Genomic DNA, 25,625 nt, shown 5'->3' on the forward strand with positions numbered 1-25,625 from the left:
AACCATAAGCTGTGGCGTTGCTTTGGTGGATCCTCTCGCAGACTTTAACTACGGGTCAGTTTCTCTCGTCTTCTTTCCTCCAAGCAGGGTCAAGTGTCGGTGTCCAGAGCAGCCAGAGTTGTGTGTGGCGCTGCGTCCTCCCGGCAGGGGCCTGGCTGATTGTAATGGTGGCTTTGGGCTCAGAGGACACGATCTGGTGCACATTATCATCACCGTTCTTATGGACATTTCCGACGGGCCTTTCAACAAGTCGCTTTTGGGGGGGAAAAAAAAGTGTATCCGTTTTCCCCCTACAAACAGCAGTAACCCAATACTTAGAGCCCACTCATGTGGTTTAGGTGGCACATATTGGTGTAAACAGGCCATGTCTTTCAGACTGAGCACTTAAAAGGGCCCCGTGTAAAGTGGTTTAGAGACCTGACATTATTCCTTTTGGCTGAAAATCCTTATTATGCTTCTGAGTCAACAAATAATTCAATTTGGTAAGTAAATCTTTTGCCCGTCTGTTATCTTGGTCGGTCCTGTTATTTCCTTCTGCAGCGGAAAATATATGCTGCTTCACCGACGCCTCGCACGTCCCCTCAAGAGCGTGGCATTGTTTGCATTGCTGTTTGAATAAATATTGAGATATGCTCGTGGGTTTCAAGGGGGTTTCGTTTCCCAGTCCCTCTATTCTCTGCCTACTCCTCTTGGAGTCCTGTAATGTGATTAAAGTCTATTAATCATCAAAGCAACTCTCTAGGGAGCCTGACTCATGCACTAAGGGGAAGAAGCAGGGGTGGGAAGTGTCAAGAAAGCTTTCAGTGAACACTCTATCTCTTGTTCAGATTGGGAGGGAGAAGCAGGGTCACTATCTGACTTTTGGGGGGCTTTGTGAGAGCCTCCCCCACCTTTTTTTTTAAAACCTCTCCTCGTTAGGAGACGTAGAAGACCAGCAGCGTCAGATGTGAGTTAAAGCGTGGTTAGATCTGTGGCCTGATCCCTGAATGATAATAAATGTTTCAGCCCAACAGTGGGGTTCTTCTCTCACGCGTTTTCTGCCCGTCAGGTGGTCTACTTCACCGAAATGTCCAACGTCTTCAACCAGCTGACGGAGCAGATCGACCCGGGCGGGCTGTCCGACGAGCAGAGGCAGAGGGAGACGGAGGCCAAGCTCAGCGAGCTGCGCTCTCTGTCCATCGTGGCCGACGACTGAGGCAGAGACGTCGCCGAGCGGATTCTACGCCTCAGGAGTTCAGACGGCCTTAAGACGATTGGCGCTCTCTTTCGTCGCAGCCACACTTGTTTTGCACTACATGCTGGTGGTTTCACTGTAATCGGGAGCAGCCGACCGCCACGTTAACCAAGCCATCAGCCAAGTGTGACTTTATAAGCCAATATGCTTTCATCGCGATTTCTCCTGTGGTAATGGGATCTGGTTTCGTTGGAGCTCGTTCTAAGGTTATACTACATTGTTGCCGATGTTTTTCTTTCATAAAGTTACATTTAAGCAAATGTTTTATTGATCGTTCGTGTTACTGGAAGTCTTAAATAAAATTTTTTTTGTACTCTGCAGAGCTAAAATCGAAGCGCTAAATGTTAAAAATTGCAGCTCATGTTCTTGTGATATTTAAATACCGTCTGTGCCATCATGTGAGGGATTTCCCCCTCTTAGGCTTTTTTAACATTGTGAACATCCCCTCTGTATCACGTCGCTCCGAGTTTAGCAAGCATAAAGAGAACCCAGGCCTGCGTGGAGGTGTTGGAAAGTTGGCCCCTCACACTGGAGGGATGAAGTCTCCACCAAGACAGATGCTCGTGCTCCCTCTAGTGGCAGCTCCCGGTCACAGCACCCGGTTCTCCTTTTGTTCGCAGCGGCCGTCCTTTGTTCTATTGTTGGTGAGGGTATGTGTTAGCGAGGAGCCTCACACATTGTTGGCGTGCTAGAAAGTCTCTCCTCTTCACCCTCAACACCAGGGTTGGAAGCCAGTTTCTGTTTCTGGCCCCTCGTCGTTCTGGATGGAGTCGCACCGCTTTTGTTTTCACTCTCTGTCGGGATGAAGGCTAAACTATCATTACGTGCTCACAGTTTATACCTTAAGTTGATTTGTTCTGTTTTTTGTGTGTCCTTTAGAGTTTGTGCTGGCTGTTTGTGTTGTAATAACTTTAGAAATGAAGGTGCTTTTCTTAATCAGCAATTAAGTTATTTTATAATGGTTGATTTTTTTTTTTTTTTTTTTTTTTTACAACTAAGGGGATTCTTTGTCTTTTGTTTGTCAAATGCTGAGATCTTAATGAAGTAAATTAACTTTCTGAAAATGAACCGGCTGCTTTCTCATTTATTTCCTAAAAACATGAGAGTCTTGGGGAAAATCACACAAGTTGAACAGTTTGTCCTTTATTTCTAACAAGTCATGATTGAAATTATTAATTCTGAGTTTAGCTTAACATCTTCTTCATAGTTGTGACCACTGAGCTAAAAAATAAAAAAAAACAACCTTGGAACAAGTATTCACACCCTTTAAACTTCAACATTACAACCATAAATGTCAACGTATTCTACTGGGATTTTTGTGATAGATCAACATGAAATGGCCCATATTTGAAAAGTAAATTTGATTATTTTTCACTTTTTTATGTAAATCTCAAAGTTATGCACATATATGCAGCCTTTAATGCCAATAAATAAAATCCAGTGAATAGAAAGGGCGGCATGATTGAAGCTATTGTTGAAAGAAACCAAAAAAGTCACATTAACATGTGAAAGAAGATGTGCTGCTCAGGGTTTGGCCTGTTAGCATGTTGGATGTAGAGGAAAACTGGAACGCAAACACCCTCCTCAGGAGGAAAAGTGATGGCAGCACCATGATGGGGATGCTTTTTCTTACACAGAGATATGGAAACTGCTTAGCTTCTATGATAAATTGAGGTAACTACTGGGCAATCCAGGAAAAAAAACATGTTAGAAGGACAGCAGGACAATGAGCCCAAACATCCTACAATGGGATGGTTTAGATGGAAGCATGTTCATCTGTTAGAATGGCCTAGTCAAAGCCCAGAGCTTAATCCAATCAAGAATCTATAGGCAGACATTAAAACATTCAGACTCACAATCTGACCGTGGTCAAATTATTTAGGAAAAAAGAGCGAGCGAAACGGATTAGTGTAAATCTGACCCCAGAACTGGAGGCTGTACTCACAGCTTGAAGTTATTCAGCAAAGTAATTAACCACCTCAGTTATTCACTACCTTCAAAGTGAAAAACAGGCAAAAATATAGGATTTGGTTCATCTGGATATAAATTTTGAAAAGTCAATTTCAATATGGAAATAAATGTACATTTCTAAACTTTATTCTGTAAATCCAAAGATGTTATTTCTTTTTAAAAGCCTGTTTACACACAGTTGAATTTGAGCTTCACCTGTGATTTGCTCCATCACAACTTTAGTTTCTGTTCTTTTGCTCAACATTTGTTCAACAATAAAACAAAAATGTCACATTTAAATCCATTATTATTATTATTTTTTTACTTTTTGATCCATTAACCTCAGAGCTTTAAAATAGACCCAGGCCTAAAAATGAGTTTGGTTGAAATGTTAAAAGACCTGAAATTAATGACTAAACTGAAGTTATCTGTATTTAATCTGACACAATCCGGTCCAAATGTTTGCGCTATAACAGAATTTGACTGATCTGAGTTTCTCTGGATTTCAACAGTAGCTCGTTAATTTCAGCAATGTGCTGTTTCATGATACCTGCATTGAAAAACATAATAAAACTCAAGTGTTTTGTACTTAAAAGGCAACTATTGCATACAAACTAAACAAAATAGCTTGAAAATTGACCATAGAAAAGTATGGAATGTTAAAATGGAGATTTTGGAGGAACTCTGTACTTTGTTGCTTTACTACATAAAATCTGAACTTAATACATGACAGTTTATGGTTGTAACATTCAAAAAAATAGGAAAAGTTCAACGGGTATAAATGCTTATGAGTCCCTGACGTCTGTACAACACAAACCTACAGGTAACGTAGCTTTTATGAGCAAAATGTACACTTGGCCTCTTTAAAATCTCCTTGAAAGAAGTGCAGCGTGAACAAAATGTCAAACAGTTGGTGAAGGTGACATCCTAACGACGATCTCCAGTGAGTTACAGGCAGGAATTAGAGGTGACAGTGAGAACGGGACCATTGACCAGATACGCAGTCTCCACACAACGGCGGAGAATGGAATCACGTCACAGAGTGGAGTTAAAATGTCTGAAAAGCAAAGCAGCGGGACTAATTTTCTTCAGGTACCGTCGACAGTATTTCCCTTTTTTACACCCGGCTGACCCTACGGCGTTCTGGAGCTAAACTGGAGTCTTGTACATGTTGGCCAGCTGTTCTTGAAACACCCGGCGGATGTCGGTGCGCCGGCTCTTCAGGGTGGGCGTGAGAAGGCCGTTGGCGACGCTGAACATCTCCGGATGTAAATACAGATCCTTCACCTGGGGAGAAAAACAAAAATAATGGCTGTAATCTACTTTTCTGTCTGGGATCGGTTCTGACGTGGCGAACAGCTCACCTGTTCGAAGGACTTGAGCCCCGCCTCCTTGCCCACGTCTCTCATGTCTTCTAATACTGCCTTCTTCACATCCTGTCGGAGGAGCCAATAAATAACATCAGCGGTTTTGTTTTAAGTTGTCAGACGGAGACGTCCGCATCAGATGACTGGACTTACAGGGTTCTGGCACAGCTCCTGGTAGGACCCCACAAAGCCCCGCTCCTTGGCCCAGTCAACAAACACCTCTTTGTCGGGCACGACTATCCCGACAACGTAGGACTGCGGACAGAGAGTCAAACCTGTCACACCTCTGCAACGTTTTACAGCGGGTTTTCTTTGCCGAAGCGACTCACCTGTAAGCTGTCTCCGTGCACAAAGACCTGGAGGACAGGAACGGAGCGCACGTAGACGTTCTCGATCTTCTCCGGAGCCACGTACTCTCCCTGGGACAGCTTGAAGATGTGCTTCTTCCTGTCGATGATGCGCAGCGTGCCGTTCTGACGCAGGAGACGCCGTTACACACAGCTTTCACGCCCGCCGCTAAAAGCACGCCGCTTATTCGCGCTTTGCCGGCTAACCGCCACAAACCTCAACGTGTGATTGTGAAGTGGAAGGAAGAAGGAAAAACTTTCTTTCTTTTTTTTTTTTTATAAATTATCTAAAAAGGGAGTTGTGCATCAGTATTTACTCGAGAACCCCCGAAATAAAACGCTGTCCGACCAATTAGCCTCAGAATGACCTAAACGGAGTTCACCTTAGTTTTATTTAATCTCTGGTTAAATCCAGCTGTTCTCTGAAGGCCTCGGAGGCTTCTTAGAGAAATGTTGCATCATGAATGAAGACCAAGGAACGCAGCAGACAGGTGAGGGAGAAAGCTGTGGACACGTTTAAAGCGGGGTTAGGTTTTATAACCATATAACCTTTTAACCACTTCCCGCATCACTGTTCAATCCATCATCTGGAAGCGTTGCGGCGCAACTTGATGGAGACCTACCCAGTCGCTCTTTCAGCTGTAGCTGTAGCAGAAGGGGGCTCTAAGCATTCCTCACGTTTCAGATTTTTGTTCTCCAGAAAAAAAAAAAAACATCCTTCCACATCACAACCAGACACTTCTTTGTTTTAATCCCATAACATCCCAATGAAACAAGGAGACAAGACAGGAGGAACTTCAGATAGTCTGATTAGCTGTCAATCTTACTGGAAGCCACTGGCCCACGTCCCCGGTGTGGAGCCAGCCGTCGCCGTCCAGGGCCTCCGCCGTCTTCTCCGGGTCCTTCAGATAACCCTTGAACACGCTGGGGCCACGGATGCAGATCTACGGAGACAAACGGCAGCCAGGTATCACCAGCCTCCGGGCATGCTGGGAGCACGGCGAGCAGGACTCAACCCTTCTTTTCACGAAGCTCACCTCTCCTTCGCCATTCTTTGCAAAGTAGTTCATCTCAGGGATGTCCACCACCTTCACCATGGCGCATGGTAAAGGAGCTCCGACGTGACCTGAAGTGCAGAGAGGACAGACGTTTATCGGCGGAGAACAGAAGAACCCGCAGAGGCGCTTGGGATAAGAGCGGTATCCGAACCCGTGCTGCTGTCTCCTATCAGGGAGAAGGTGCAGCCTCCGGTGCACTCCGTCTGACCGTAGCCCTCGCAGATCATGCAGCCCATGGTGGCTCTGAGGAAGGACAGAACTGTGGAGGAGATGGGTGCTGAGGCAGTCAAGGCGAACCGGAGATTACCTCCTAAGCTGGCCTGAAACACAGGAGGGGAAAAAGGCGCGTGGCTTTTGAGTTGAAAAGAAAAAAAGGAAAGCGGTTAAAAAGACAGCCGTGTCGTGGATCTGAGCTCGTTTCCGTCTGAACTTTCATCACCCCTGGTCACAGTTTCCCATCTGAATGGGAGCGTCGAGCCAAACTCTTTCGGTTCCGCGTCGCATGTGTGAATGCCTCTTCAGTAAACTCCCACAGGTCCAATATGCTGCTGGGGATTTCTGGCATCGCCTGCTGGAACAATCGTGCTGCTCTTGAAAAGCTTGGATTGAGATTCGGTGCGATCTGTGAGGCCACTTGTTCGCAGGTAATACAAACAAACGCTAACGCGGTGCGATTTAAGGCGACTGATAGATGAATAAAACTGTACGGATAAAGCTCACCAGAAAATATGTCATTACAGACTGAAAGCCTGTTTTAGACCAGAAAACAGAGCGAGAGAGGAAATGATTGGAGGATAATTACAGATTCAGGCATAGATAGCATGTCAACAAAAAATGTGACAGTGAGTCCTAAAGCCATGCATAAAGAAAGTAGAGGGAACTATTTTCAGTTTTTAAAGAAAAATATTAAGGCCTTCTGAGCTTGACTCAAATCAAAGCACCTTAAAGGGCCCGTATTGTTAAATACTGAAGCACAGAGGTGGCAGTGTCATGATGCGGGGCAGCCTGACTGCTAGAAATGCAACAACAGATTTTACAGACAGCATCATGGCAGCTGTGACAGATTGAGGAAAAAATGTGTAAATACATTTTTAAAAAAGTAGTTTCTACCTTAAAGGGGCCATATCATGCTTTTAACTTGTTCTTTTTCACATTGAAATCGTTCAGCTGTGGTCTGTATGAAGTGGAGCTGCAATGTTTGGCCTGAATTCCTCCTCATTGTTCTTTTGCTCTAGTTCTGAGCTGCGTCTGAGAGCAACTCGTTTTGGTGCCGTCTCTTTAAATCTAAAGGAGGCACTTCACACTCCGCCCTCCTCCTCCAGGTCACAGAGCGTTCCTCTCCACCCCGGTCGGCCATTTATGTTGAGTGCTGGTGTGTGGTGCGATGAACAGCCGAACATTTTGACTTATTCACTTGTAGCTTCAGCGTCCTTCAACTTGACTACAAAATGGCAGCGAAACACATAAAAACGGCGGATTTTCTAAATCGGTAAACTGGAAGTTCATGACATGATTTACGCAGCACCTGGACAGACTACATTCACATCTTCTGCATTCCTAGAGACCCGAGGTACACAACAAAACATAGTTCAGGGCTAAAAAGGGGGATTTTGCATGATATGTCCCCATTATCATATAAAAAGTATGATTTAACCTACATTTAGAAGGACACCCTGAAAAAACCGTTACACTGAAAAAAAAGAGAACTAAAAGTAAGTAAAATTTTCTTGAAACGAGTGTATTTGTCCTTGATTTGAGCAGGTAAATAAGTTTATTTGCCAATGGAATAAGATTTCTGCTCTTAAAATAGGAACAGCTCATCACCACCAGCTTTGTAGAAGTGCAGCATGACTAATTATCTTATTTTAGGGGCCAATGGCAAACAATCTTATTTCTGTGCTCAAATCAAGGAGAAATATTCTTAATTTCAAGAAAATTTTAATTACTTTTAGGTCCCTTTTTGCACTATAGTGCACAGCCAGTATGCACAGCGCTGGCAGTGTCATGATACAGGGCCGCCTGATTTAAAGACATTCGGGGGATTCTCTGGTCAAACGAGAGCTGGATGTTAGTAAAAACAGCTCTGCATCGGGCTAAGTGCAGGAAATGCTAGGGCTAATTTTACAGACAGCACCATGACAAGTCATTATAAGCTGTAAAAGAATGAGTTCATAAAATATTAAAATTATGACTTCATTAAATCCAGACTAACACAATGAGGCGGTTTTGTTGTTAATAGACTGAAGCACAAAGGTGGTAATGTCATGATATGGGTCTGCTTGAGTGGAAAACTAACAGTACCATAGAACGTTACTGTAAAATGTGATTAAATAAATGTATAAAAAATTAATTGTTGTGTCTAAATAGCAACAATATAACGACCTTTGTGTTTCTATCACATGACTTGAATCCAAGAGAACACCCTGATCTAGCTGCCATGTTAATCCGGCACGCTTTTCAATCAGATTTGACCTAAAACCTTTGAGCAGGACACCTGTAGACCGACATATCGCTGCACCTGTAATGAGTGAAAACCCTAACGGGTAAAAAAAAAAACGATACTGGGAAACAGAGATGGGAGAGGAGCGCTTGTCCGACTTTGACCTGAATCCTGCTGAACACCAGTTTGTCCCACAGACTGTTGTTCCTAACGATCCCCCTGCACAGCTCGGCCTGCTTCCTCCTGACAGCGTAGTGGAGCAGAGCCCGCCGGAACGGCGAGGTCACAGAACCCAGGATCTTCAAGGAGAAAAAATGCAAGAGATGAAGAAAAAAAAAAAAACACATTCTCTGCTGCCTTCTCAGTGCAGAGTCAGAAGGACCGAACTGACCTTATCGTAGATGCGATTAAGAATACGAGGCACAACGGGGAAGAGGGTCGGTTTGAGGGTTTTGATGTCATCCATGAGAAGAGCAACGTCCCCCTGGAAGAATCCCACTCGGGCTCCGTAGCAGTACATGGTGAGCTGTGACAGAAAGGGGCTTTTATTCAGGGGGGGGGGGGGGGGCTGACGAGAGCAATGCTGAAAGAGGAAAACGTTGCCTGCGAAAGAGGATGAGCTACCTGGATCATCCTCTCAAACATGTGGGCAAGAGGCAGGTAGGAGATGGACACGTCCTCCTGCCGGATCACGAACGAACCCTGAGAGAGACGACAGGGAGCGTGATGAGCGAGGCTCGGGGGAGACATTTACTTCCAGGCGGCGGCGGCGAAGCGGCGAAGCCCCGCAGGCAATCAAACGCGCTTTTTCCCCAACAAGCAGTTAGACAGCAAAATCTTTAGACAGGGGCAATTAGTTAAAGTAGCTCACAGCGACAGGGGCGAGCAGACATCCAATTAATCATACCATTAGACACAGCAGGGGAGGGGATGGGGTGGGGTGGGGGGGGGGACAGGTTTCGAGATACAAGCAGATGGGATAGGGAAGCTAGCTGCAAGGCTGTTCTCAATTAGACAAGGAGGTGGAAGTGTAGACAGACCTCCAGGATCTTAATGACAGAGGAAGTATTGGAGGCGATGTTCCCGTGGGTGATCATGGCTCCCTTGGGCTTCCCTGGATAAATAAACAAGGAATTATTGCAGTGGCCGTGCACAGCGAAGGAACCTACAGCGGCACCACAAAGAAGGGCCACTAAGTGGGCACCGGGGGACGCTCCTCTAATGACGCTAGAGGGGTATAATTAGGCAGAGGCCTCTGAGATCAGACGTACCTGTGGTTCCACTGGTGAAGCAAACCACTGCCAGATCCTGAGGCCGGGGCAGCTGCAGCAGACGGCGAAAAAAACACACAAAAAAAAAAAAACAGGAGAACGTGACTCAGGGTTAGAGAGGAGGAAGCCCTCGGTCTGGGTTATAAGTGAGTGTTAATGACATCTTGCCGGACAGGGGCAACGACAGAGCCGTCAGGCGGGTGTTTAGGAGAGCCATGAATCAGTTTGCAGCTGAGAGGGGACAAACTCACCACGGGATCTCTGAGGTTCTGCTTGCCCAGCTCCTGTAAAAACGGGCACAGTTCACACGATCACAGACGGAGCGGTTTTAAAAAAAAACAGCGCGCCCCCCCCCCCCCGTTCAGTGCCCGCACCCACGCACCATGAGCTGCTGCCGGGTCAGGACGTCCACCTCGCACTTCTTGGCCCTCTCTCCAAAGGCCGGGCTGAAGTCGTTGAACAGAACCAGGCAGGAGATCTTGGGAGTCAGTCCTTTCTCCTTGCAATCCAGCAACAACGCTGCCTTCTCCTCGCGGTCACAGACCAGCAGGGACATCTCGGCTGCACAGACGCGAATAAAAAAAAAAAAAAAAAAGATGTTGGAACGGGAAATGGAACCCATTGACCCATTGAAAGTGACCGATTTATGTGGTGCTCGCTAAAATATTGCTATCCCTTGAACGTTCTCCCCATTCTGTGCAGTTAAAGGCCACAGAGCTACATGCATTTCAGTAGGATATCACGTGACAAAGTGAAAGGGAAGGCATACCGTGTATTGTCATCAATTTGCAAACAGAAATCTGAAAAGGTTTGCATGTATATTCAGTCCCCTGATTAGAGGTTTGCCCTTACTGTGACCTCCTCTCCAGTCCAAAGTCTTTTCCCACCTTGAAAATGTTTCCTTCCAGGATTACCGCCTGTTTCAACCCGTCTATCTGCCCATCAACTCTGACCGTCTCTGCCACAGCCTGATGCTGCCACCTCTGCCTCTGACCTGTCTGCCGTGTTCCCTGGTCTTCTTGAGCCTGTTTTTATTCCCTCATTGGATCAAACACGGGATCAGACTCTATGTTTTCATCAGTTTGGTTCATTGGGTTTTATTAAGGAGTGTCATTCCAAAGGGAGTTGAAAACACATGCACACCACACTTTTCAGATTTTTTTTTTTTTTATCATTTGGGGAAAAAAGATCAAGGGTTGAAAGGTACTAAATTTAGCTGCGTTTGACAGGTAAACCAGCTTGGACCTCATATTTACTTCCGCTGAATTCATGCCTTGTGTTGTAGCTGCTCTCCTCTGTCGCTTTTCAATACAGGAACATTAAAAACATTTAAAAGTATTTCCTCTATTTTTAAAAGGATGAAGGTTTAGGAGGAACTCTAAAGTCCCACAAAACAGAGAACAGCTTCTTTAGACACACAAAGATGTTAGGAAAGAGTATTGTTGTCGAGCATTAGCTGACGTTTCAGTGCTGGTGCCCCTAGAGGAAAGATTAAATCATTTCATTGTTCTTGTACATGTCAGACATTTTCTCTGACTCCTGCAATCAACACTCAGAGTTTGGGATGTGAATCAGTCTTAAAGGTTTCAGGGACAGTTTCTCACCGAGGTTGAGGATGTGGACCATGGCCTCCACCCCCAGCGTGTCGTACAGAGGCACCAGAGCCAAGGAGTAGGTGTAGCAGGCCATCTCTGCAATGACCCACTGTCACCAGCAGAGGGAGACAAAGCAGCATGGTCAGACCAACTCTCAAAGGCTTCACACTCTGCTGAGCATCCAAGACAGATGGCCACACAAGAAAAGCTATTGTACATCGATTTAGTCTGCTATAAAAAAAAAATATATAACCTCAAGTGAACAACAGCCAAAGGCATTTTATGTTGACAAATTATTACCGTACATAAAACCAGGTGAGACACAGCATCTGAAACCCAGAGTTCCTTTAAATCAAAGTTAAAACACGTTTGTTTAGAGTTGCCTTTGGACGTTAATGTTGAAGCTTTTAGTCCAACGTGTTTTTTTTAAATAACCTGCCGCTACTATTCCACTGCAGTGTACTTTCCTCTGTATGTTTTCTTATGTTCTGCTCTTGTACAGCACTTTGAGTTGTCTCGTTACTAAAATGTTTAATACAAATAAACTTGCCTTTGTGGGAAAAAGCGGTTTATCAGTATTAATCTGTCATCATCATTAAATACAGCGTTGATCTGACCACGTATATCTGTTTCTCACTGAGGGAATGCGTCAGAGATCCAGCCAATGTGGAAAATAATTAGTTTTCAGCTACCTAAGTATAATCTGTCCTGCTGAAACTCATAAAGACTCTGAGGAAGGCAAAAGAAGCAACTCTAACTGTTTGGCATTTTGCTGTCATGATGGACCTTGATTAAAAGACAAACATTTTTACAGAGCAGAAGGTGAAACATACCGTTTCTGCACTAATCTCGCAGGAAAAGCTTTTCAAGTAAAATTTGAGCAGGGCTGTAAAACAAGCCCACATCATGAAACCTCCACCACTGTGGTTTATAGTTCATGAGGTGTTGAAATAAAGTGTTTAGTTTTTATCACGGTTAAAAGGTTTGGCCAAATCTGTCCAATGTACAACTTTCCAGAACACTTATGAAGTATTCAGATGCTACTTTATCATGTTGTTTTCTTGTTAAATAGAAAAAAAAAACATTTCTTTTTGGCAATCGTTCCATAATTCATCAGCCAGAATGAAGTTTTCAGGGTGCTCCTTATTTCTCAGACCTCTAGGTGAACCCGCTATGAGGGAAACAGATTGAACTGTTTCTCGTTTGTTGACAGTTTCGCTGACTCGGATGAGATACTTACTGATTTCACATCTCTTTATCATGCAGTGATGCACATATGAGGGGTTAGATAACAAATTTTAAGAGTTTTTCCCAATGATCCTTCAACAGTTCAATGCAAATGCTCCCTGATCCCAGGGCTGGTTCCTTAGGTTTGTTAAATGAATTTCCCTCTGAGACCAATATGCAGGCTGCTTATGATGCTGGTTTTGTCGCTTTTAGCAGGTTTACAGGGATTAAACATTGACTGAAAGCCATCATCGGGGAGGATTTAGGTTTTCTTCTGAACAGCGGGTCTCCTAATCCTCGGGCTAAAAACATGAATTCCTACCTCAGGTCTGTTTGTAGAGTAAACCCCGACAAACTGCTGGCAACCTTTGACAATCATGCCGCTCCCCATCCACTGGGCCTGCTGAGCCACCTGGAAGACAGGAGAGCTTCAATCAATGCACAGCGGAGGCCGGCACGTCACGTCACACAGAGGCGTTGCTGTGGCCGAGTCAAACCTCGGAGTAGGAGATCCACTCGTAGGGCTGGCCTGGCTTCCTGTAGCCCAGACACGGACCGTCTCCTGCAGGCCACAAGTCAGTAGTCATTAAAAGGTTAGACTTCTGCAGCGGTAGTAATCTGTCTCAACGCAGCAGGTCGGACTAAAGCGTTTAAGGACATAGTGGTAAATCCAACGAAAACATGGCTTTTACTTCTTGCAAATTGTACTCTTTTACATAACATTAATGGGATTTTGTGTGATAGAGCAACACAAAGTAGAGCTTAACTGTGTAGCATACGGAACCTGACAGATTCATTTTTGCTAGTTTTACACTGAAATAAATACATTCTACAAAAACTAAATACAAGTCTGAAAAGCATAGTGGGCATTGTTGTTCAGCCCCCTTTAATCTGATGCCTATAAAAAAAAACGATGTGAGCACTTTGCCGTCCAAAGTCACCAAATTAGTGAACAGAGGCACTAATTTAATCTCAGTATAACTCCAGCTTTTCAGTAAAGGTCTTAGAGGTGTGTTAGGGAACATTAATGAACAAAAAACATCCTGAACAGGGCAGACAGCCCAGGGAGAAGTTTAAAGCAGGGTTTGGTTATAAAACTATATCCATGCTGAGTTCTGCTCAAGCAATCACATGAAAATGGAACGAGCAGCTGCCCCAGACACGGCTGTCCACCTAAACCACCAGGGACCGATTCAGGGAAGCAGTCCATGGCACCTTTGGAGGAGCAGCAGAGGTCCACCGCTCAGGTGGGAGCGTCTGTTAATGTGACAAAACGAGGCCTGTTCGGCCTACATGTGACTATGGGTGGTGGGAAAAACTAACACTGGACATCACCCTGAACACACCGTTCCTACAATGAAACAGGGTGGTGTCAGCATCATGCTGCGGGATGCTTCAGCAGACACAGGTAAGCTGCTCAGACTTATGGGTAGATGGCTGGAGCAGTTTGATGACCCTGAACGTAGTTGTCGTCCGTAGACATGGGAAGCTGCTAGAGACTCAAAGCTGTAATCGCAGGGAAAGGTGGTGACACTAAATATTAACTTCTGGGCCTTCAACAAATGCCAAACCTTTCAGATTTGTTCCATCCTTTTCTTACTGCTTTCCAGTTATGCGCTCCTCCGTGCTGATCATCACAAACCTCATAATAAAAGACATTTAGCAGCACGGCATTGTGGGAGCATGTCCTTCATCCATCACCTGAGATCTTCAGACCCCTCTGGAACATCTCATAGACGGTCCTGGTGTCTTCGTAGTAGAACTCCAGCAGATTGTCGTCTTTAAGAAGAGCAGATCTCCTGCAGCTGGGGTCTCCCTGCAAACAGATCACATATTTACCAGCGACCGATGGGACGTCTACGCCCATCCGGAGTTTTAAATGGCAGCGGCGGCTTGGGCCACTCACCCCGACAGCCACAGACTGGGCCTGTAGATCACAGGGAGGACGGAGGGGCCGGGGACGGGTGAGCAGCCAGTACACGGTGAGGGACGCCAGGGCTCCTAAGCCCAGCAGGGAGGAGGTGGACAGGGAGAGGGACGGCAGGGACGGCAGGAGGCTCCACAGCTTCTCGGCTTCAGACCCTCCGAGTCCCGCATGGGAGCAAAACGAACGCCACCACTCCTGGAGCTGCATAGCTGCGAGGAGATGAAGGGCAGCAGAAAAAGAAATGCTCAGAGACCAGCATGAAAATTAGACGGTGCATAATCAGGTGTTTAGATCTGCTGCAGGACACTAAAACGAACAGAAGAGCGCCGGCGTCATTTATTTGACTTCGCTGCCGAAGCCTTTATTTTTCAACTGATTGTCACTTTGTAAAGTGGAATGGAGAGAAATGTAAAAAAAAAAATGGCCTTGGGTTATTTTTTTAAATAAAATATTACATTTGATTTAAGAACTTTCAAATGATTTTTGAAAAAGTTCAACAAAACCTTAGTAAAAAAAAAATACAAAAAACAGTGACTGGGGTTGACTTTATTTGAGCACTGATCAAACAACTAAGTGGTGCAGTTAAAAGAAAAATGAAAATAATGAATTCTGCAATCCATTAGAGGCGCTGATTTGTTCAAATCCACAAATATCTAACAGCGTTGATGTCCAAATTACCCCTAAAACAATAGTTCCTCTAAAATGAATTAAAGTTCCTACAATATTTTTTTTTGTCAGCTGACTATTAATCATTTCATGTGTACGTGTGTTTAAAACTGGTGCATTTGACACCCAAGATCCAAATATTGCTTGGATTTACTTGTTCCTAGTTTCACGCCCTCAGTTATTGTAATCCATGTCTTCTTAATTGTACGACTGTCAAAACAACAGCAACATCTTTTCCCAGCACTCCCAGGGCAGGACCAGGTATCGGCTGGTTTCCAACCATCAACCTGTACAAGGTTTCAAAACCACAAATCTTTGAGTTGTTCCCCCCCTTCCCCACCTGCACACTTCCAGTCAGCTGGCTGAAAGAAGGCTGCAACACGTATCCCTCGTTTACAAGAAAGAATGGAGAATGTTTTTAGTCAGAAATCAGAATCTGCTTTATTTGCCAGGTATGTGTGCACATACGAGGGATTTGACTCTGAATTGTACAATGCTCACGATGTGCTCAGTTAGAGTGGCAGTCTAAGGCACACCTGTGCACTAATGTGTCTAATCAGCATCTTGATATGGCACACCTGTGAGGTGGAATGGATTATCTCAGCAAAGGAGAAGTGCTCACTATCACAGATTTAGACTGGTCTGTGAACAATATGTGAGGGAAATGGTGATATTGTGTATGTGGAAAAAGTTTTAGATCTTTGATTTCTTCTCGTAAAAAATGGGAGAAAAACCAAAAGTGTTGCGTTTATATTTTTGTTGAGTGTACAATAACACTATAGTGCAGCAATAAAAATCCAACAGAGCCTGCAGTATAGAAAACGCAGATGAACACACTTTAAACAAGCAGGCAACTGACACAATAATGCAATGAGCAGACAGCAAAGGAGGCAGGAGTAAATATTATTTCTGTTATGTTCATTTTGGAGGTGGAAGTGATGTACAGGTGCACATACACATACAATCATACATGTCCACAGTGAGAAGAGTGCAGAGAACGGGAACGCCGGACTAAATGAGAATCATATGCGGTGTTACGTACATGAGATAAGTGGATTGATTGTACAACAGATACAATATGTGAAAAGTAGAAATGAACAGTCATCAGAGTGATGGCTTGTGGGAAGAAACTGTTCCTGAGCCTGTTGGCTGTGGCGTACAGTGCTCTGTGGCGCCCACTAGAGGGGAGAAGGTGGAACAAGTTGTGGTCGGGGGGAGGTGGATCTACGGTGACGTTTCTCGCCCCTCTCCTGACTTTGGAGATGTACAGGTCCTGACTGGATGTACAGGTCCTGACTAGAGGGCAGGTCGACTCTGATGAGCTTTTTCTATTGTCCTGCAGTCTGGTCCTGTCCTTTTGGTGGCAGATTTTATTTTCTAACTATGGCATTTTTAAACAAGGTTCTACGCCATCCTGGGGCTTAATTACCCTGGACAGGTCTGTCAACCACAGGACCAGTTCAGAAACATGGGAAACACGCGCACACACCCCTATGGACAAATTACAACGGCCAGTTAACCTAGCCCACTGCAAAAACAAATCTAAAAATAAGTAAAATGTTCTTAAAGTTAATGCAATTATCCTTGATTTGAGCAGGTAAACAAGATTATCTGCCAATGGAATGAGTATTTTGACCCCAAAAATAAGATAATTAGACATCCTGCACTTGAAATAAGATGATTGGGGTGAATTGTTCCTATTTTAAGTGCAAAATTCTTATTCCATTGGCAAATCATCTTATTTACCTGCTCAATTCAAGGACAAATACACACATTTTAAGAACATTTTACCTATTTCTAGTTCCGTTTTTGCAGTGCCCGCATATGCAGAGAGAAAACATGCAAAGCTCTGATTAATATAGCTTTAATCAGATTCGTTCACCTGACTTGAATAAATAAATAAAAAAAACAGAAAACTGTGAAAGTGTAGAGTGCAGTGTGTTCAGCGTGGTCAGAGAGTTGAAGTAGCCAGGCCTGGCACTGCTCAGAGAGAGAAAGAGAGAGAAAGAGAGAGAGAGGAGAAGAAAAGGCCTGGGCACACACAGGGAGGGCTGGTGGAGAGACATGAGGAAGTAATAACGATTGGCTCAACAGAAACAGGCGCTGAGGTTACTCTCAGTCATATTGTGCCACCGTTTCACTGGAAAGAGAGAGAAAACAAACGAAACAGAAAAAAAGAAAAGAAAAAAGAATGAGGGTGAGTACAGTAGCGAGGAGCTTAGGGATGAGGATCAGCAGGGTCCAACCCTAATGATTCATGGCCAGACTCCGCTGCTCAGACCTAAGCTGAATGAAGGGCTGAGAGTTTGACGTGTTGCACACAAAAAAACTCAACAACAGTGTCCACACACACACACACACACACACACACACACGCGCAACAGGGAACTAATGTCTGGCAGAAATTCATCTTTCACTAGAAAACAAGTTCATTTCACCCAAGAAATCCCTCAACTTCCCACTTTGACTCCCGTTCCTGAACACCCCCTAACCTCTGACCCAGTTTCTCCTCCAGCACCCACTCAGGGGGCGCGGAGGAGGAGGAGGAGGGGAGCACCGAGTGACATCTCACCCCTCCCTCCCCTCCCCTCTCTTCTCTTCTCTCCCCAGGCCTCTCCTGTGCCGCTTCTTTTCCTACACTTGAGTAAAGCGAAGCCGCACTCGTCCTCGGAGGATTTTTTAATCTTCTCCAAAGCAGCGATTTTGTGCGAGCTAAAGCCGTTTAGTTTCCACTTTACACCTGCTGAAGCAGCAAAGCAGCCAGTGATCCCCTGGAGGGCTTTCACGAGGTAAACAAATGGAAAGACAAAAGACTTTGACAGAAATGCAACATAAAAAATGACAGCGTGCAGCAGAGAGAGCTTCCTGCAGCCCCCCCACCCCACCCCTCTCCTCGACCCCCATCCCTCCTCTCTCACCGGCTTTCATCGAGCCTCAGACAAGGGCCATTGTACTTGCAGTCTTTAACTCCCCAAAGACATGAGACAAAAGAAATGACAGACACACATTTAAAAAAAAAAGAAAAAAAAAAGAAGTGCACTGTCAGTCTGAGCCATTTCCTCTTCTCAGAAGAGTTTTGGAGAATCGGGAACCATTCTGATGCAATTAGAGAAGAGATTCAGACAGTCACAGCTGACAAACACCAAGGTTTCTAACGTAAATAAACTGAAAATGAGCCATTATGCTGTTACGGTGCACGCACAGAGAGGTGTGAAGCAGCAGAACGCACGATCACAAGGACGAGGCAAGCATGTAGCAGAAAGCCCGAGGCCGGCTGCAGGTCCAGGCACGTGTGGAAAAGAGCTGGTGAGAGTTACAAGCAAGGAGGGGGGGGGGGGGGGGGGGGGATCCTAAACTAAACCACAAACTGGTTTGGAGATAAACTAGGAATGCAGTCAGCGATGGCATGAAAAGTAACGGTCGGTGCTGGGTTGTTGTTGTTGTTTTTTTTAGTTCCCATAAAAAACACTTGACGCGTCAGATAGAACCAACAGCCAGAACAATGAGCTGCTTCTCAGAGGAGTCGTATTAAACAGGCAGCCCAGCTGTAGACAACTTTCCAGCTCCGCTCCAACCCAGCAAGAGCAAAACCGCTTCTAACAAACGCATTTCCATCTGAACCTTTACAGCTCCCTCCACAATGTGTACAGATGTGTACAGAAATCCACCCTTTAGTCTGAGTGCATTTATCCGACGGGGTAAAAATGCCATATTCGATTGTTTTCAAGCTCATTAACATCCTCACACACACACATATGTAATCAATCTAGCATTTCCTGACTGCGCTTCAGACTGCCGGGGAACTCTCGCTTTGTAACGCGGGTCTCGCCGTTTCACCCGGGGTTTACACATATGACATTTCTCAAAGCTGCTCTACAAATTGGGGAGGACAAGAAAAAACACAAACGTGAAGATTTTGTGTTCGCTAAACTATTCCAGGAGCTTAACCGGAGCTGTGTGGGTGTTTTGTTGGTCGGATGGCACAGAGACCCGAGTCGTTACGCAACAAAATCAGGCACAAAGCAAAAGCTGAAAAAGTGGGACGGCACCTCAATCCGTCCCCCTGTTGAGCACAGTGAAGGATCTGTGGTGCTGTGGGCCAGTTTTTTAAAGCTCTTTGAACGACCGGGACAAAACTTCATGTAGCAGACTCTGAAAAACAAAAGAAAATGTGTCGTCTTTGTCTGTTAAAGGGATAATGATCCGGGCCATTTGGCCAAATCAACACAGAGATGGTCCAACAAACACAACATCCCCTTAACCCCCCCTACAGTAATCCTGTTGCATGAGCAGAAAAGACGCGAGCAATGAGAGGAAACCCAGGAGCCTGGATGATCTAAGGAGACTCTGCAAAGATGAATCTTCAAACACGCCTCTCTCTCTGTGCGCTCACATCCTGCAAAATGTGAAGACTTTTGCACATCGTCGCCGCTGGTAATCACGGCTCACAGGTGAGGAGCGCGTCGTGGACAACAGCAGACGGCCTACTTAGGCTGAGCCTTCAGAACGGGTTGAATAGAAGCTGGACAAGTGAGAGTGGGACGCTGAGCTGAAAGGCCCTGTGTTCAGGCAAGCTTGTGCATCACCGTGTGACGATGTAATCAACGCTTTCTACCTGCCTGTTTAACATCCCCGCCACGAGAAGGCAGCTTGTTTCACAGCGGAGGGGTTTTATTTTATAATTTTCACTATTTTTAAACCTCTTATCAGGCCGAAAAGCTTTAAAAATGTCACGATCAAGAAGGTCCCACAGAGCACTTTAGATTGCTGCATGGTGACAGCGCCCACGACCAACCAATCAGCGATGCCCAATTCAGGGAACAATTTTCTCTGTAATTGTGCTCCTTATACGAGTGGCTGAATGTACTTTTATAATGCATCCCCTTCTCTAAAAAATAAATAAATATTTTGGCCCATTAATATCAAATTTTACCTTAGGTGTGTTTTTTTTTTGTGTCATGATTGCTGTCAGCAGCCTCTGGGATGGGTTCTGTCAACATCTGTGACCCAGCTTGTAAAGCTTGTAAAACCAAATAGGGGAAAAAAATAATAATAAACGGTAAAAACCTTTCAATGGTGAGGAATTTTAATTTAAATTCCATCTCCTATTTAAAACTGGCAGCTGTAAACACCTTTGTCTAAAATACTCAACAGTACTGTGGAAAAAAAGAAAAAAAACTCTCAAGGCTGCTTCCAACACACTGCCCAGCCTCACAAAGAAATGCTTCTGCTCAGCGGCCAACAGGAACCTAGCAGAGATGGATGGTTTTAAAGTGAGGGAATTATGTTTCAATGAAAGAAATGTCTTTGGTCGGCGTCATCGCCGTGACACGACTGACACGGAGTGCGAGTAAAGGCTTTGTGCAGCAGCTAAGTAAGCCTCGGTGGCGCTCTGAGCAACGACGGGGGAATGACCCAGAAAACTACAGGAGGCGACACGGGGAGGGGGAGGTTTTTCTGAAACGGGGGCGACAGAAACGGCACGGCTTTCTGGAGCAGCGCCCCAGGACAGGCGGCACCGGCACCGCTGGACTCTGCACAGACTCCCTCAGACATGTGGTCGTATCGCGCTGCTGTGGACTGGTCTCCGATCAGATATAACCAAACCTGGGTTTATGTACTTCATAATTGGGCTCTCCATTTCTTGTAGGGGGTAAAGGAGAGGAAGATCAAACGAGGGACATTTTACATCTCACTCCCTGGCTCTCCAAAGGACGGAACGGGGTCTTTCCGGGTCTCAGATTCCCTCAAAACCATTCAGGACTCTCACAAACAATGCAACCTTTGTGCTCTTTTTCTTTTCCGAAGCTATAAATCTTCACTTTCATGCAACTAAGAAGAACCAGATTTGAACTTGATCTTGTACAATAAGGCTACATTCAACTTCCTGTGCATCTCCTTTCAGTCAGTGCAGCTCGGCATCCAAACAGTTTCAGTCATTTATGGATGTCAGAAACAATCATAAACCCTTTAATGTTTATGAAGTGGAGCAATGCATATGGGCCAATATGCAGGACCTGGAGCCAGAATCATTTAAGCAACTTTTCAAAGAGATGTAGAACAGCAGTATGAACTTGTTGTGCATTATTTTCTGGTTGTACTAAAAACCATTTGGACTTTTAAAGAGTACCGCAAAAGGGATTTGTTGATCAATATAGTCCTGGTTAAGAAAAATGTCATTATTAATCCAAAAAGCCTTTCAGTTTGTCATGGTAATTTGTCCTTTAAATTGGTATTAAAACATAATCTCTTAGAAAGTGGACTTTTAATTTGAATCCCTTTGGTGGCAGTTACCACATCCGTTCAATAAAGAAAAAAAAATATTGCGATAACTTGTCCATGTTGCTCAGCTCTACTTTAAATACCCGCTAACTGTAGTACCCGGTCCTCAGTACATTTAAAATAGGACTCTTTAAATCATGAAGTTGAATCCAAACGTGGCACATTTATGACACGAAACATTGTAAAATGTTAATATAAGCCTTGGTGCTGGGTTTAGTACACCTGTGGAGAGTGGGACACCTGAATAAAAATATTTAGAAAGCTGAGGAAGCACATTTGGCAGTACATACATATGTAGATACGTCTTCTTTCCAGATTAATCAGAAAAGGCTACTGTAAAGCAGCTTTTCCGACTGAATAATAGATAAAATCTTTGTAAATTATTGTTAAAAACAAAAACTGATGTGCACCGTGAGTTGAAAATAGTTGCAATAAGTATGATTGTTGGAACAGATAGTCCAGATATAGACCTCTGAGACAGAGGCAAGCCCACAGTAAATGTGACAAAAAATGTTTCAAACCCAAAACAGACTTTCTGTGCAGATCAGGACATTCTGGATGTTACTCAAGGGTTTGTCTACAGTAACACTAGATAGGCAGAAATGCACCAAACAAACCCTCAACCAGGACCGACGCCCCAACGCACAGTAAGCCTGAACAGCCATGCATTCAAGTAACGCAGCTGCACTGAGGCCAGGAAGTGAATTTCAATCACGTAATAAATAAACCATCGACGTCTACCTTTATTCACTCACAGATAATGCTACGTTTCTCAATTTAAAGGGATTAGATGGTTGGAGAAAAACGTGCATTGATGAAGGCTAAGATGGTTAGTTTGGAAAAACAAAACTAAAAACATGTCTACCTCGCACAGCATCTTCAAAGTTTTTCTAGTCTGCACAGAAACAGCAGGCAGGCATTAAAAGGTCACTGGTGTGAAAATATAAGGCACTTACAGATGACGACTAAACACAGGACCCCTAATCGTTGACAGTACCCAGCTTGGTAGAGGTCCCACAGCTGAATGCCCTTACTTTCACTACCAAGACAAACTCCATGTTGAAGGAAAGCCTTCTACTTTGTATTTTCTTAAGGGGCATCAATCGCTTTGTTATTAGTGGTCAAAATGCAACAACTTTGTGGAAGTCGTCAGCAAACACTGCAGCAACAACATGAGTTTTAGAAACGAACGTACAAAATGGACATCCCATAACCAGGAGGAAACATGGTGGTGGCAGCATCATGCTGTGGGCATGCTTTTCTTAAACAGGACAACAACTCTAAACAAAGGCTGCATCCGAAAGGGTCTAATTGGAAATGACTTTTTAGCCAAAACGGGAAGTGCGTCAGCGTTTACCGTGATAAGTGCGGTCGGTAATGAAGAGGCTTGGCTGACCAAAATCTTTATCCTGTCCTAAAACCTGCAACATATACACTTCACCAGCCATAAAAATCATAATATTGATTTGTCACAGTCTTGTGCCAAGAAGGGAGGTGTGGATAGAGGGAGAAAATTGTGTGTTTAAATTTTTTCCCCATAATTTAATGTCTTAAAAAAAGGATTTTTACACATATGCTACCAGTTAGCAGCGACAGGCATACTTATATGGACATAAGTAGCCCTGCGACGCCTTTCATTGCAATTATTTTATTTTCATTAACAATTTAAATGTAAAAATATTAAAAATATTACAGTTATTGTTGTAAGCATGATTTATCTGTCAATTATTTCATTTTACCTTATTAATATTTATATATTTGTATACATTTTTTATCAATATTGTTTTTAACAATATTTTCTTTAAATTACATATTTATTTGAATATGTCATTTAATAATTCTATTTACTTATTTCTTATTTAACAAATTGTATGCCTTTTTCCATAATTAATTTAAAATATTTTTCTATTGTTTTAGATTAAAAAAAGATTAAGTTTAAAATGTGTTTTTTTTAACCAAAATATTTACTCATGGTGAATAAATAAATTCCATGGCACACTGCTCAGACTTTTAGGTCCAAAAATCAGCCCTGTTTAGTCCTCATTAATTGGAGTTTGGTTCGTTTGCTCAGAAGGTTTGGTTCGTTTGGGAAGGTGTGAATATGCAATCGAACTATGATGCGAACCAAAAAAAGCAAACTTGGGTCCGCCTGAAAACCTAGATCTCGACATTTTCCCGATAAAGGAAGTTGTGCTGTGTTGTTGACCAACCTCGTTTCTTCTGTGTTTTTTGGTGCAGTGTCACCACAGCGCCACCACAGGCGAGGGGTTAAACAGGTTGGTCATAAGGTTTGGTTCGTTTGACAAAGTGCGGCAATAAAACAAACCACACCAAATAAAAATTTGCTATTTGGTCCCCAATCGAACCGAGTCTACCTAAAAATTTCCCCAATTCCTTCCTCCAAAAAATTATGCAGCACTTGATCCGTTACAAAAAAAAAGTAGTAGAATACACTGAAGTTTGTAGTTGTAATGTAAGAAAATGTGAAAAGTTCAAGGGGTATGGTTGCTTCTGAAGAGGTAACAAAATAGAATAAATGTGTCATTTCTTTCTCTAAAACAAATGCTTGCATCAGTCCAAATGTGCAAAAGAGTGCCGATAGACCTTGGCAAGCTACCACTGACAAATTAACAGGAAACTTGGTCCAAACAAGACAGCGGTGAGTTAAAACAACAGGAAAAATTACTGAGCTAATTATTGCAGGGGAAACTACACGCTTCAGTGGGCAAATAAAATGTGTCTGATTGGAAGAAAGTGATTTTCAATGATAAATAATCAACCTTTGAGCAAACAGATGGCAATGAACTTTAGTTTGGTGCAGATTCAATGAACATGAAAATGAAAACCAGCACATTTTCTTTGTCACCAGATGTCAGGTAAAAGATCAGGGGAGATGGCAGTAATGGTAAACCGATTTATCGTGACGACGGCCAATGATGACAGTGGTGGGGGAAGAAAAACTCTTCAGCCGCAAGCTGGTCTAAATTGAGCGAGTTGGAAAATGATAAACGATCAAATGTTGTTGGTTATGGGAGTGAATACTTCAAAATCTCCCGTGGAGCTCCAAGTAAATCCATACTTTTTCATGATTTTCATTTTTGCCTAACTTAATATATTTTCCTAAACCTACTATGCTCAACTTGTTAACAAAGCAATCCTATCTCATTTATGCTCTTTATTAAATAAATTACTAAATACAGTGGCTGGATTAAAATATGACTTAAGTATATTATTCCTTTATTTTCTTCAAATTTATTAGAGAGTCTTCTTTTCTATAGTAAATTAAATGGACAGACAGACCAATACATTAAAAAAAATCTTACAGCAGGTATGTCATTCCTAAGTTAGCTGTTTATATTTGTTAGGTTTCTTTTCTGTTGATCTAAAAAAAATTATTTCATCCATCTTGCTTTGCAAATAATGCAAAGAATATACCACATATGCTAATTATATAACACAATTAAATATCAAACATTGTAAAATATTCTGCTTCCTGTATAAAAGCCTTTTTTTTCTCATTTAAAAATAGTGTTTAGTTATTGAAAAAGGTTTATATCCGCAATGTATTCACAAAAAAAACGAAAGAAAGAGGAAATACATTTTTTAAAAGGATAGTCATCTGCCATAAATTAAATCTTTATACAAGATCAGAAACTTTAGCGTATTCTCAGCTAAACACAAGCGACTAAAATATAAGAACCTAGTTAGAATTATGCAAATTGTTTAATCTAAAAACCTCACGCAATCTCGCTTTTTTTTTAAACTGCGTGCTGAAGAGCATACTTAAAATCGTTAAAGTGTCTTTATTTACTCCTGGTGCAGCAGTTTGCACACAGGTTCATTCATCTCCCCCGAGACCCAAAGCTTCAACAGGCTCTCAGCGCCGGAGTCCTGGAAAAGTCTTGGAAGTCTGCTGCTGCTGCTGCAAAACTTTTCAGCTCTGGAAAAATAACGGAGCCTCCAAAGTGAAAATAAAGGTTTGTTTTTTTTAAACTGAAAACAATCCAATGAGGAAACATACCTGGGTAAGAAGCAGGTCTGGGGAAAGGAACTTTGATTTCGCCACGAGTTTCACTGCTCCTGCAGGAGATCCATCGATTTTTGTTCACGTGTCAAGTTAGGACGCACATAGCGTGTACTTCCGGTTGAACCTTCAAAGTAAAGCTAATAATAATAATAATAATAATAATAATAATAATAATAATAATAATAATAATAATAATAATAATAATAATAATAATAATAATAATAATAATAATAA

At 43.3% G+C, this 25,625-nt stretch overlaps 2 protein-coding genes across 2 annotated transcripts in view; one reads left to right on the top strand and one right to left on the bottom strand.

Moving 5' to 3' along the window:
* bin3 (bridging integrator 3) overlaps nt 1–2,211 on the top strand; it is a 39,785-nt gene extending 37,574 nt beyond the window's left edge. Inside the window, exon 9 of the mRNA XM_012863291.3 lies at nt 1,049–2,211. Coding sequence (XP_012718745.2) covers nt 1,049–1,195 — 147 coding nt within the window. The 3' untranslated portion in view covers nt 1,196–2,211. The remainder of the gene's footprint in view (nt 1–1,048) is intronic.
* A 146-nt stretch (nt 2,212–2,357) lies between these two features.
* On the bottom strand, nt 2,358–25,507 carry acsl2 (acyl-CoA synthetase long chain family member 2). The gene is made up of 20 exons (XM_012863290.3): nt 25,386–25,507; nt 14,396–14,625; nt 14,191–14,305; nt 12,987–13,051; nt 12,812–12,901; nt 11,272–11,371; nt 10,050–10,228; nt 9,919–9,951; nt 9,668–9,719; nt 9,437–9,510; nt 9,021–9,098; nt 8,788–8,922; nt 8,561–8,695; nt 6,108–6,276; nt 5,936–6,024; nt 5,726–5,842; nt 4,881–5,024; nt 4,705–4,806; nt 4,549–4,620; nt 2,358–4,471 (listed from the first exon to the last, which is right to left on the bottom strand). Exons 2-20 carry the CDS (start codon nt 14,621–14,623, stop codon nt 4,334–4,336), a joined length of 2,115 nt encoding a protein of 704 aa, XP_012718744.2. The 5' UTR covers nt 14,624–14,625; nt 25,386–25,507; the 3' UTR covers nt 2,358–4,333.
* Nucleotides 25,508–25,625: the final 118 nt, after the last annotated feature.

This window comes from Fundulus heteroclitus, chromosome 12 (assembly GCF_011125445.2).
Source record: "Fundulus heteroclitus isolate FHET01 chromosome 12, MU-UCD_Fhet_4.1, whole genome shotgun sequence".
NCBI classification, from domain to species: domain Eukaryota; kingdom Metazoa; phylum Chordata; class Actinopteri; order Cyprinodontiformes; family Fundulidae; genus Fundulus; species Fundulus heteroclitus.